The sequence below is a fragment of the Pogona vitticeps genome, chromosome 6 (genome assembly GCF_051106095.1).
Source record: "Pogona vitticeps strain Pit_001003342236 chromosome 6, PviZW2.1, whole genome shotgun sequence".
NCBI classification, from domain to species: domain Eukaryota; kingdom Metazoa; phylum Chordata; class Lepidosauria; order Squamata; family Agamidae; genus Pogona; species Pogona vitticeps.
Window position 1 is genome coordinate 108,586,673 of NC_135788.1, and position 14,287 is coordinate 108,600,959.

General features: G+C 44.7%; 1 protein-coding gene across 8 annotated transcripts in view; it reads right to left on the bottom strand.

Annotated features, from left to right (window-relative positions):
• Positions 1 to 11,236, bottom strand: part of PPP1R12C (protein phosphatase 1 regulatory subunit 12C) — a 41,791-nt gene extending 30,555 nt beyond the window's left edge. For 3 of the 8 annotated variants that reach the window (XM_020792722.3, XM_020792720.3, XM_072976732.2), the window contains exon 1: positions 10,742 to 11,236. In XM_020792722.3, the coding sequence (XP_020648381.3) occupies positions 10,742 to 11,131 (390 nt within the window). In that variant the 5' untranslated portion in view covers positions 11,132 to 11,236. The remainder of the gene's footprint in view (positions 1 to 10,741) is intronic. The other 5 variants (XM_078377037.1, XM_020792721.3, XM_078377038.1 and 2 more) reach the window with 2 other exon arrangements.
• Positions 11,237 to 14,287: the final 3,051 nt, after the last annotated feature.

Below are 14,287 nucleotides of genomic sequence, written 5' to 3' on the forward strand. Positions count from 1 at the left end.
GAGAATAAAACTGGTTCAGGCGACAGGCGACAGCAATGTGGGTGTATTGTACTGAGTGCACTTGGAATAAAAATTTGGGACATCTTTAGTTCTCTTCAATGGAGATTCACTTTTTTGGGAGGGCAGGAAGAGTCACTGAGTCATATGGAGCTGCCTTATACATTGTCAGAAGCTCACTCACCCAGTATGGTTCGTTTATTGCAACATTTATATCCACCTTTTTCCAAAGAAGCTCACAAGGCGGTGTACCTGACTGCCTTCTACCCCTTCATCTCTTTACAACAGCCTGTAAGTCTGGTTGGCTGAGAGAGAGAGAGGCATTGGGCCAAGGTCATCCAGTGAATTTCAATGGAGACCAGAAACTCTGAAATCCTGCCCAGTGCTCTAACCACTAAACTATAGTACCTACAGTTTTCTGGGATCCCAGGCAGAGATCTCCACTACACTCTGCAACTGAAACCTTACTTGTAAAATAGATATCTGTGGTAGCCTGTGAGCTACCTCTGACCTTTCTCCTTACCTCCTTACGTGGGGCTACTTTTGAGGCTGCTGCGGAAACTACAGATGGTGCAGAATGCAGCGGCCAAATTACTTAGTGAAGTGAAAAAATACCAACATATCTCGCCCACTCTGGCCGCATTGCATTGGCTGCCCATCCGATTCCGCATCGACTTCAAAGTGTTGATGCTTACGTATAAAGGCCTAAACGGTTTAGGGCCTCGATACATGGCGGAACGCCTAGTCCCACCAAGATCTACCCGTGTCACTCGTGCGAGCCAGGAGGTGAGGCTGAGGAGCCTAACACCGAGGGAGGCCCGGAAGGAAAAGACAAGAAATCGGGCCTTCTCGGCAGTGGCTCCTAGCCTCTGGAACAATCTACCTCCCGAGATTCGCGGGGCTCCCTCGCTGGGTATCTTTAAGAATCAATTAAAGACATGGATGTTTCGTCAGGCCTTCCCATCAGATAATTCCTGATGCCCTTTTTTCCTCTTTTATTGTTTTTTTCTGCCTTGTGTAATGTAATTTGAATTGTTTATATATTTTTATTGTCTCATTTTATGATTGTTAGCGGCCTAGAGTGGTCCTGACCCGACCAGATAGGCAGGATATTAAATAAATAAATAAATAAATAAATAAATAAATAAATAAATAAATAAATAAATAAATAAATAAATTACCTTAATTTTGTTTGATCCGCTAGCGGCTAGCATGTGAAATCACTAGGGAGACGCCATCTAAATTTGTCCAAGAATTCTCCAGGAAGAATTATGGGAGCTGCAGTCCACAAGCATACACGTTCAGATACCTAAGACAAACTACATTTCACTCACCTGGAACAGCCTAGCTCACCGGCTCCATGGCTTGTTCTAGGCCTACGTCCTGTAGTTAATGTACAGAACAGGAAGCTGCTGTGATGCTTCCTTCTCATCATACGTCTTCAGAAACTGCCCCCCCTGTAGAGCCCCAAAGGCAAAATTACACTCCCAGGAAGCACTACGGCAGTTTTTGTAACTACAGAATGTAGGCCCAAAATAAGAAAGGAAGCATTTCAGCTGGCCCCTGCTACAAGTGAACAAAATGTAGGTGTCTTAAGGTGTCTGCAGGCACAGGTCTGTGGGCTGAAAATCCGCCTGCGGAATTCTTGGATTCTGGAAGTTGAAATCCAATAAATAAATAAATAAATAAATAAATAAATAAATAAATAAATAAATAAATAAATAAATAAATAAATAAATACAAATCCCAATGTAGCATTCCCTAGAAATCACACAAATCTATAAAAAATCACATTATATATGCTGATGTTTTCAAAGTGACTTGGTCCTCAAATCTGTTTCCCCAGGTCTTTACAGTTTCAGACCTGTCACCTGCAGTGATGCCAGACACTGAAGTAAGCACTTCCTATACACATATGAACATCCATGCCACTCTAAAACAGAACAGTACACCCTCCAAGCACAAAAGAATGCTGGAAAATCCTGTGCCAATAAATCAGAATTTTTTGATCGCTACAGATTAGGCCAACTAAACGCATTAGGTCAACTAAATGCATTCATTTGTATGATGCCATTATGCAAATCTGAAACATATTTGCTTATGCTGCAAATGTATTCAGCCTTCAGCGAACCACTGTGGGGGACGACAAGAGAAAGTACACAAGGTGGTGAATCCTGTTCACTTGACTAATTGGAAATCTGAGATTATACTGGAGCTAGGCCGTATGTTCAAAGCATTCATTTCTAGGCCCAAGGACTAGAAACTTGCTTTTTGGAAAAACAAACAACTAACTTCTAGATGCTGTGGTTTTGCAGTCCTTTGGAACTGCCGAATACAAGCAGCTTTGTTATTGTACTATGTCTGGTCTTGAATCAGACGCATTGTGTTCTCAGGGAGATTGAATAAATTCACTCTTTTCTCCTGAACTTTCTCAAAGGAACCCAAGACAGTTTACGGAGTTTCTCCTCTATCTTCTGTTGAGCCTCACAACAACCACAAGACGTACTCTAGAGACGGGGACAACAACACACTCAGGATCAACTGAGTAGATTTCTTGATTAACTCATGACCTGAGCCTGCATCTCTCCCAGTTGAAGTCACACACCATGACCCCACCCTGGCTGCTCTCCCATGGATAAGCAGAGCAGCTATGTGAAATGGAGGTGTCTAGACAGTACACATATGTGCCTCAAAAGGGAGTAGCAGCCTAGCAGGTTAGCTTCACTAGAGGGCAAATACTGGCTTCCAATTTTCCAGGTGACCCAATAAATAAATAAAAAAAACCCTCTACATTTAAAGTGTTACATAGGGTACATTCTGGTGCACTATAGTTGTCATTACACCTGCACCAGACATGAGCCTGGATGTCTCTGAAGAGGAAAGGACTTGATTTCTCCCTTAAACTTGTTCATGCATCCAATAGATCCAATACGAACAGTGATTGCATAGAATGCTACAAAAGGGAGTCCATATCCCCATCTTGGCGTGGTTGGGGTGGTGGGAGGCATGGAGAAAGATGCCAGCTGTTTCACTCAACCAGCTGAGCACTGATATTAATAGCTTCTGCTTGGAATGCAAAGATTTCATTTTCCACAAACAAAAGCAACCGGCTAGTGTTGGCTTCAGCTCCTTGGAAACATTCCCCAGCTGAGTATGCAGTAAGAGCACTTCACTTCTCCTTGTTAGGCTATGCTTCCTTCCAGGGAACCCAGGAGCCTGGGATCTGACCTTCTTCCCAGCTCTGCACCTCTGCTAGATGGTGAAAGATGGGCTGGAGTTGAAGAAGGGCCAGGCTGGCCCAAGATGTGTGGCACATGTGCCCCGAGCTTCTCCTGTCCACATCAGGTCCTCTCCTATCAGCAGAACTGTCTACCTGAGAAGGTGCATTCTTTGGAAATCAGTGGGGAAGACATGGGGAGGCAAATGGAGTTGCCTGCTCCAAAAACTGTACTTTCTAAACATACATTATTCCCTTGACAAAAAGATGTTTACTGCCTAAAATATCACAGGTCTTTCGAATTCAGAACATAACATTTGTATTCCTTTTTGCCCAGCTGGCTGGATAGCTCAGTGGTTTAGGTACCTGGCTGCAGAGCCAAAGGTTAGGAGTTCGATTCCCAACTGTGACTCCTATGAGTAGAACCAGCCTGTGTGGTCTTGGGCAAACTGCACAGTCCCCGAGCACCCCCAGAAGAAGGGAATGGTAAACCACTTCTGCGTATTTTCTACCTGGAAAAGCCTGAAAAAGGTCACCATAAGCCAGAACCGATTTGATGACACACCATGATAATGATTCCTGAATAAAACTATCTACCATTCTTCCAACAAAATTATCTTTCTCCTGTTCTTCTACCATTCTTCGATCATGCCAGAAGACAATGCTAGATAGCTCAGTGGTTTAGATATCTGCCTGCAAAAACAGAATCTGGGAGTTCAGTTCCATTGTGCCTCTATGAGAAGGGCTGGACTAGATGATCCATAGGATCCCTTCCAGCTCTGCAGTTCTAAGCTGATGATCATGCTTCCAAATATTGATCGCTAACCAATGAGAGTCACAAGGTAAGCCATTTAAGCCATGCTATCTATTCAGTGGCATAAACGTCAATAAGAAAATTGTCTCGTTTTTACTTCTTGGCAAAATATTTGGTCTTTGCCCATCCCGAATAGGATAACACCTTAAACTAAATGGGCATCCTCTAGTCCTCCTAATGTTTGATCTACTGCTCCAACCAACCTCGCTCAGTATGGCCAATGGCAAGTGGTGGTTGCAATCCAAAACATCTGGAGAACCAAAGGTTCCCAATCTTGATTTTAAAACAACAACCTACAGTCCCATGCTTGTTTATTTTCAACGATACCTTGGAAACGGGTACTGTCCCCCCAGCTCCCAGGCTTTTTACAGATTCAGGGAAAACATTCTTGAAAACGGTCTCACACTACAACATGTTCCTTGCTCTTCACAAAACATGTTGTTCTACTGGCCATTCTAAATTTTGCCCTGGCCAACAGCCAGAGGGGCAACCTGGCAGAGGATAAACACCCAGGTATTCTGGGAACAGAAGCCTGAAGTCAAACAGGGAGACAGCTGGAAGACATGGCTCAATGCCATCCAGAATCCTGGGATAACAACTCAGTGGATCCAAGCTGCTCATCTCTGTAGGTCCACATGATTCAACTCAGAGGGGTAGGGTGATCATATTTACCCGACAATGAGCAACCAGTGGCTGTGTGTTTAACAAACGGAGAGCTTCTTGTATATGTAGAGTGCTGCATCTCCACACATCAGTGCTAGTCATTGCTGTGCGACATAAATGTTTCACAAGCAATTGATTTGGGAGGGTTTGGAAGAAAGAACAGTTTTTGCACATACCCCTAGTCAATGGTACCTGAAAACATCAACCATATTTCATAATTCTCTCTTCTCCAGAGAAAATGCATCTAAGAACGTTGACAAAGGAAAAGTTCCAAGATGCCCGGACATAGACATGCAATGTCCGAACCCTCCAAGTTAGCCAAGGGACTAGCAAGAAAAGATTGGCATTTTCTGTCTATCAAGATTGTGGCAGGGCCATTTGCTTTGCTATTGTTCCACTTTGTGTGTGTCGTGCTCAAAGCAGTAGCATATATAATTCATACCCCCATTTTATTTTTTCTAAAATTATTATATCTATTAATTGTATTTCGTTCCCACTGTACCATGAAATAAACTAGGCTGGAGAGATAATGAGTGGCCTACAGTTACCCTGTAAAGAATGATCCGTGGACCGTCAAGAACCACGGAAACGCTCAGCAAATTTAATGGCTAAAGCTTAATCTGAACCTGGATCTCCTCAACTCAAGTGTAACACTAACCACTGGATCAAACAGCCTGCCCTTCTTAACCACTGCACACCAGCATTACTTAGGGCAGCTTGTGCTTTTAAAAATTCATTTCCAAAGAGTCCAAATCCCACCTTGGGAAAAGCTAAATTCCTCAACCGATATAAATTACAGAGGTACAAACTGCACAGATGTTCAGTTCGTGCGTCATTTACCTGCTTCAGCTGCCCAGAGGGAGAGGCAAAGAGCTACATAAACACTGAACTAAACCAAGGAATTTCTTCTCAACCTGCCTACTAGTTGATGAAACTTCTTTTTTAGAATGCAGTCTCAGCGCCCACAATTTCGTAACTGTAGAATACAAAAGCCCTCAACCATCACCAGCGTTTTAGAAGCCTTACCCTCCATTAATTTCTACAAAACTCTGTATTTCTACTTCACTGCCAGTGTCCCCCCAAGTTATTCATTGGTAATCTCAACTAAGACACTTCCCACCCACGCTGTTGCTTGGAAAATGTCTCCCGTAAGCCTTGAAAAGACCTATTATCTTAGTATCTTCTCCCATTATGTCTCTTAACGTCCAACGCAACACCCCTCACCCAGGAAGAAGCCCCTCTTTGCAAATCTCCATAGTCTCTCAAGCCAAAATTAGACAGTCAGGTTTTTGGTGGGAGGATGAGGACCAGGGCAAGAAGCCAAGCAAAAGCAAGAAAATGAAGTAATGGAAAATCAACCAGGAGTGTATTTGTGAGATGGAAAGGGGAGGAGCAGAGAGGGGATAGCAGCCCTAGAGGCTCCTAATGCGAAACCCATGAAAGGGACATTTATCTCAAGGTTCTACAATATTCCTTGCAAAGCCACATCACATCTAGTGGCTGGATACATTCAGCAGGAACTGTGAGCGATCCAGAGCTCCAGGTTGTTCTACGCTGAATGGTCCTTGGCTTCACCAAACACAAGCAACTTGTTTTTGAGCCTTTTCAACTGTTTCTCCTTCTTCAGCGTATAGATTAAGAGGCTACCAGTCCACACAAAACATGTCCCAACCCTCTATACATCCTCCTATCTATGAATGACTTACTCCATTCTAATTATGCAGGCCTGCTGAAACCCTGAGTCTCTCCCGCTCAAACTGGCCCTGAATGGTGGTCGTCTAGTCGTGTCCGACTCTTCGTGACCTCATGGACCAGAGCACGCCAGGCCCTCCTATCTTCCACTGCCTTGCCCGGAGTTGTGTCAAATTCATGTTGGTTGCTTCGATGACACTGTCGAACCATCTCATCCTCTGTTGTCCCCTTCTCCTCTTGCCTTCACACTTTCCCAACATCAAGGTCTTTTCCAAGGAGTCTTCTCTTCTCATGAGATGGCCAAAGTATTGGAGCCTCAGCTTCAGGATCTGTCCTTCCAGTGAGCACTCAGGGTTGATTTCCTTCAAAATGGATAGGTTTGTTCTCCTTGCAGTCCAGGGGACTCTCAAGAGTCTCCTCCAGCACCACAATTCAAAAGCATCAATTCTTCGGCGGTCAGCTTTCTTTATGGTCCAGCTCTCACTTCCATACTGTACATCACTACAGGAAAAACCATAGTTTTGACTATTTGGACTTTTGTTGGCAAGGTGATGTCTCTGCTTTTTAAGAATGGTGGTACCAGCAGCCAAATCTACACTGAGCAATTCCACGGGTTGTGAGATCTAAGGGATGCCAATGTCCTCTCCATCTCACAAGACTGCTATGACAATGAAGCAAGGACTCTAAAAACATCCCAGTGAGGTCCTAGGCAAGACATCCATGTTGAGATTAAAATGCTAGAGTGGGGTTTTAGAACGAGAGAGTTATTGTGAGAAACAGATGACACAAGCTTGTTGGGGCTGGGAGACTTCTTTTACACACTCAAAGATCATAGGTGTAGTGAGCAGATAAATTGGGCTCACAAGTTGCTATTTATTTGCCTTGGCTACACAGAAAGGCAGTCTAGGAATGAGGGGCAAATCACCGACCACAGGAGGCGAATTGAAAAAAAAGAAGAAAACCGCAGATTCATCAGTACACACAAAGACACCAGAGTCTTCTAGTATTGGTTCACTATCCGTCCGTCCGTCTGTCCATCCATCGGCTGCTAACCCATGAATGCACTTAAGTTTAAAACCCATTGAGCAAAGTGGAAAATATTTCCAAATAAACATGAAAAGAATTCCACTGCATAACTTGGTTGACATGTATCAACTAGAAATGGGCACAAACCCATTCAGCAGAGTTCGTTTTGTGGCTGAACAGCTGATACACAGTTCAGAGCCCTGCCCCCTCTAGCAGGCGCCCACTCAGCAGCAGCACCCTACTCTGCCTCCTCTGGGCAATGCTGGAACTCACTGCAGATCAGCTATTCAGCCAGGAAACGAACCGAGCCAAACCACCGATTGACACTCATCTCTAGTATCAAGCAAACAACTACTTGGTAATTCAAACCATGCCTTGGAGGCTGCACTGTCCCTCTGCCATTTGAGATTTCCTTCCTTCCTTGTATTCTGATTCAGGCAAACCAAATTTGCCATGGTGCCTGAAAATGGGAACCACAGTTTGGCCAGAGCAGAAAAAAAGAGAGCAAACAAGGGAAGATAGAAGCATGCAAGTCCTAAACAGCGGCTTGTTGGCCGCATAATCTGGCCATTATAAACTAAGTAATTTGCTAATCGTGCATGCTTCTTGAATTGATTTATGCTTGCCAAGTTAACACAAAATGGTAAGCCATCACATATGAATGTGGGCTAGTGTACATGGCCTGCCTGGTTTTGCCAGCTAAAAAGGATCATTTAGGCAAAGTGCAACTTACAAAACAGTGATTCTCAACCTTGGGTCCCCAGATGTTTCTGGACTACAGTTACCAGAAATCCTGACCAGTGCAGCTAATGGTAAAGGCTTTGGGGAGTTTCAGTCCAAGAACACCTGGGGACCCAATGTCTGCAATCACTGCTACAAAATGCTGCTGGACTCAAATTGTAGCATTCCCCACTACTGGCCATGTTGCCTAATGCTGATGGGAGCCACAATCCAAAAACATCTGGACACTACCCCCACTCCAGTAGTTGAGCAAGTGGAAAACCAACCTGAAACAGAAAGCTTACTGTGATACCAGTATCCTGGTCTGTTGTGCCCTCTATAAATCAGAAATCATTCCACCTTGTATGAAGGTAACAAACCAGGATCCCAGCTTTGAAAATCCAAGTGCCCCTTCTTTTTATGGTTGGTTCTGCACCTAATGCCAGCAGGAGGAACTCAGCTAGAGCAATAGGCTACACACACCAACATGCAGCTTGTGTGGAGAAAACCTGTCTCATCCTTGTGTGTGAATGCAACCAATATCAATCACACAGAAAACAGAGTTATAAGCAGCTGTCATGAACAAGAATCAACTTCAGAACACTAGGAAGGGCAAGGAAAAAAAATCAGTTCCATCCCCCAGATGCTTTTAATCAGTGTGCTTCAAATGACAAACAGATATGCATGGTCAGGAAGGAATACTGTGGGCTGTTGATTTGTGTAGACTTATTTTCAGTGTTAAATTGAAACTTCAGATTGCCCAAAATTCTGCTGTTATTATGGGCCCCTAGAAAAGGTCATCTGAACTCTAGTGCAGGCCCCCAATTTTGTTTCTAATTCATCTTTTTCCATGGTTAAACCAGAATGGAATTGGGCACAAATCTTTCCTGAACAGCCCCTACTCAGAAAGTAATTTACTCAGTAACTGGGATATCAGATACTCCCCTCCTGCAAGGAAATCTCTAGCTTCACCTTGGGAAGCCATCCCTATTGATCCACGGATCTCTGGTAACACAGAACCAGCATTCCATCTCCCAGAAGCAGGTGGACACTGATAGTTCAACCTTTGCACTCAGAAATGATTTCTCTCACCACAAATGAAAAGTAGAATCATATTCCAGAATTGTTCATTACAAACTTGTGGGCAAATACAATCTGCTACAAACTCCAATTACCATTAAAGGCTTTCAATAAGAAGGCCTGGAAATAATTTTATTCAGGAACTTGGAAGGACGGCTGTTGGCCAACACAAGTGAATATTCAAGCAGGACCCTGTGTCTGCATCACAGCATTAATTAGGAGCAATAAATCTGTTGTTTAAGGGAGCAATATGGGACAGAGTGATAAAGAGGTGCTTCACGCCTGTCCTGAGAACCCCTTCCAATATGAACGCAAGTCATGCAGTTACAGGCCTTCCAATACACTAAGGTTTACTGCACAGTGTGTTCCTCTGCTGAATTAAAGCCTGCCAGCCATATCAAGCTGGGTGATCATCAAAACTTCGTTTCAGTTTTCAATGTGCATATGATGTATTTTTGGCACTTCTGATCCTGAAGCATCACTCAGCTTAGAATGACAGCAAGCTCGCAGCTCAGAACAACAACCCCCAGTATACCAACTCCCAGCCGCTTGCCTCATTTGTAACAGCATCTAAATCGGCAGATGTATTTGGACCCAGCTATTCTGTAGTGCTCAGAGGCAACCTCACCTTTCGTACAAGATGATGGCTCAGTGATGTGAAGGCAAAGCATCTCTCGTATTTTCACAGCCACGTTTTGCACAATGCACCCCCAGAAGTGAGCTTTGGTATTTGTGATACTGGGTTCAATCCAGAATGCAATCATACTTGGGCAGAAATCCAGTAGTAAATCGCAACTGGGGTAGCAGAATTTGAACCAATGGAACTTACAGAGGAGCTGACGCATCAAATCCCCTTTGATTCAATGGACCTATTATTCTAACTGCTACTTACTACAGTACTAATATCAGTCCCTAATTAGACAACTGAAATCAAAAGGACATACAAGGCGGTGGTACGCACCTTTTAATTGAAATAATATCAACTGTGAGTCCTGATGGCAATCTTTAGAGTATCTATGTTAATTGTATTTTAATCGTTTTATCTTTTATTGTATTTTAATTGTTGCAAGCCACCCAGAGACCTTTGGGTAGAGTGAACAGCATATAAGTTAAGTAAATAAATAAATAAATAAACAAACATGTTCCACCGATGCTAACTGTGGACTTTATGCACCCCTTTAACCACACCACGTCTTAGTACAGAGGGCAAGGTTTTTTTTCTCTGCAAGCACAGAAGTTCCTTCCTTTTAGAGATACATAAAGCCAAGCCAGGGGAAAAAGAAAAAAAAAACCCGGGACACGGATCCCAGCCCTGAAAGGCGGACACCCTCAAAGGCAACCTTCTCTTTGCACGCACTTCCACGCGGAGTCCTGGAATGAATGTTCACACGTACATTGGCCAGAGAGGCGAAGGAGAAAAGGAAGCGGGGAGGAAGAAGCCAAAAGGAGATCGCCCGCGGATCGGGGGAACGAACGGGGGTGCCCAGCCTGGCTCGAAGCCCCCCCGGGGGTGGTGGTGGTGGGGGATCTACCTGGTGGAGAGCGCTGATGCCATCCGCGTTGGTCCCATTCACCGCCCCGGGGTCGGCGTCCAGCATCTCCCGCGCCGCTTCCAACTCGGCCCCGGCGCAGCACGCCAGGAACTCGGCGGCCGCGTCGAAACGAACCGCCCGAGGGCGGCGGCGGCGGCGCCCGCCGGAGCCCATTCCGCTCGCAGGCACGGTCTCATTCTCCGCAACTGTTCCCGCCTCCGGTTGCCCCGGAGAGGGCGACGGCGCGGAGCCGGCCGGAGGCGGGACCGGGCAAAGGGAAGCGGCTTCGGCGGTAGCGGCGGCTTCGGCCTCTGCCCAGGCTCGGAGCTGTTCCCGCCGCCGGGCCCGGGCTCCCTCCCCCTCCGAGAGGGACAGCAGCGGCGCCGCCATTTTCTACCTCCTCCTCCTCCTGTCGCCGCCGCCGCCAGCCCGGCTGGGCGGCCCTCCCGGCCCAGCTCTACCTTGGGCTGAAAAGCAGCGGGAGGGGGGAGGGAGGGGGGAGGGAGAGGAGGAGGAGGAACAACGCCTCTGGGCTTCCGTATCGGATCGGACAGGCGGGCGGGGGGGAGGGAGGAGAAGCGGAGGAAAAGGCGGGGCTTGGCATGATGGGAAATGAAGTCCCTCCAGTCGTTTGCCTCGTCAACATAGAGAAAAGAATAGAGTGGTACGAAGACTCAGTTTCTGTGCAGACGCAGATCCCCTCGTGAATTTACAGGGGAGAAGAGCAGCGTTTCTGCACTTGTCTTATTTATGTGCTGAATATCCTTCTTAAATTGGAAAAATAGGTTAGTTATTGGACCGGAATTACATCTCTTATCAGTGCAATAGTGTGCTCCTTTTTTATCGTTTCTGAAATAGGAATGTTTGCTGCACGGCATGATGAGTCGTGAAGTCTGGATCTTTTCCCCCCTTTAATTTTGCCCCAAAACTGCAATGGAGGGATAACGGACAAAGGAAATAGGAGCAGGTCTGTGGTTTCTACACTGAGTCAATCCATCTCATGATAGATTTTCCTCTTTCCCGACTACTTCTCACTTTTCCTGGTTCTATTGTCTTTCCCAGTGCCCATAGAGATACTGTTGTCTCTTTCGTACAAGCACTCAGTACGAACTATTTTCCCAGGCTAGCTTCCCATGATCGTGTCAGATTGACATCTCTAGGTATGTTGAGCACCCATTGCCTGGACGCCGAAATAGAAATCCAGTTCCATTTTATAACAGAAGTAGCTACAAAGACTTGAAGGAGGGTTTGTGTGATTGTGTTCTTGTTGCTCTATAAGGTTTGTATATCTATGGTTTTTTACTTTTAAAAAAATAGCTGAGAAGAAATTCAGAAGAAGTGGGGTAGACTTCAGTGGGTAGTCAGGGGAAAAAGAGGAGCAAACCCCATAAAATCTGAATTCTTATTAGTACATGTCATCTAATACCCTTTTCGAGGATCTGGACAACAGAAATACTAGCTAAACCAGCCTCCCACGCCCTGTTGCCCTGCAGATGTGCTCGCTACAACCCCATGCCCCAGCCAAAGAGAAAATGGCAAATCTTTGGCACACCAGATGTTTTGAACTTCAGATCCCAGAATCCCCAGGCTGTACTGCCAATGAGAAAGGCCTGTGGGAATTGTAGTCCAAAAAACCCTAGTAATCCGGGGGGGGGGGGGTCACTGAGTTTCAAATTCCCTTTCTTCTGTGAAGCCTTTGACTGAATCTCATCGGCTGCATCCACAACCATCATCACTGCCTCTGCCTAGACTTGTCTTTCCTCTTGCTGGTACTGTTCAATCATTAATTTCTGATTGTAAGCTCCATGGGAACAGAGACCTCTGAGACCCCACATAGTCAGAATGGGTAGTATTGGTCCAGTTGTATTTATTTTGTAACTTTTCTACACCCCCCGTATGCTCAAGACACTGTCTTTCTCAGCTCCTTTACCTCTGTGATTTAAGAAATAATTCAAACATCCTTGAAATGTACAGACATTGTCACTTCTCAAAGACACAGTGGACAAAGTGTGGCCTTTGAGGCGCATGAGGCATGAAGGGCATTCCCCAGCATCTTTCTTTAGAGATTATTCCTTTTGGCTTAAAAGACCCCTGGTACTCTTTGAGGGGCACAGAGAGCAATTATTTTGCTGCATTTTCACTCCGCACAACCTGTTTCAGGCTCTTGCATGTGTTTTTCCAAACTGGAAGTGACTCTTGCACTTACAACTTGGGAAAATAAAAACGGCACAAACACCTTCCTGTCCAGGCCTGCACTGCAACTTGGACATGGGGACAAAGCCTGAAGTAGAGTCAGAGGAGGATTTGTACAGAGGTACTATATGTGGATTTGACTGTAGTTCCCAGAATTCTGTGCTGCATGGGGAAATCTGGGAGCTGCAGTCCAAGATCACAAATCTATGTAACTGGAATAATTGTAATGATGAAAACACTGCAGTAGATGGCACTGCAGTGCTGTTATACCTCATAGGCTCAGCCAAGTTTGAGGTCTGAAGAGAATGACAAAACAGCTGAAGACCGATGTTACAGAAAAGAAAATGGGAAACTAAGCTAGGATTTCACCTAGATCTGTTGTCTGTTAGGTGTAGGGATGGATTATTGATTTTTCTCTCAGTTTCTCTCTTTTTTTTCCAAGCAGAAATTTGTTTAAAATGGAGACTTATTTCCACCAGTTTCAGCTTATCCCAGCTTCATATTTTTCCAGTCCTTAATTTAATTCACTCAAACACAAAGGATCATTTTTAGTTTCCATGAAAATTTTAAATTGTGGGTAATTTTTTCCTGCAACATTCATTTTTATATTCACATTTCTTTAATAAGCATCTATGAAAGTAAATTTCTGAAATAATTTATTTTTCAATGTTATTTTGTTGAACACCCGTATGTATGTATGTATGTATGTATGTATGTATGTATGTATGTATGTATGTATGTATGTATGTATGTATGTATGTATGTATGTATGTATGTATGTATGTACAGTATATCACAGAAGTGAGTACACCCCTTCACATTCCATAAATATTTTAGTACGTACATATTTTAATGTAACAACACTGAAGAAATGACACTTGGCTACAATGTAAAGCAGTGAGTATACAGCTTGTATAATAGTATAAATGTGCTGTCCCCTCAAAATAATGCAACACACAGCCATTAATATCTAAACCGCTGGCAACAAAAGTGAGTACACCCCTAAGTGACAATGTCCAAATTGGGCACAAAATTGCCTATGTTTTGTGTGGCCACCATTATTTTCCAGCACTGCCTTAACCCTCTTGGGCATAGAGTTCACCAGAGCTTCACAGGTTGCCACTGGAGTCCTCTTCCACACCTCCATGACGACATCACAGAGCTGGTGGATGTTAGAGACCTTGCGCACCTCCACTTTCCGTTTCAGGATGCCCCACAGATGCTCAGTAGGGTTTAGGTCTGGAGACATGCTCGGCCAGCCCATCACCTTTACCCTCAGCTTCTTTAGCAAAGCAGTGGTCGCTTTGGAGGTGTGTTTGGGGTCGTTATGTTGGAATACCGTCCTGCGGCCCA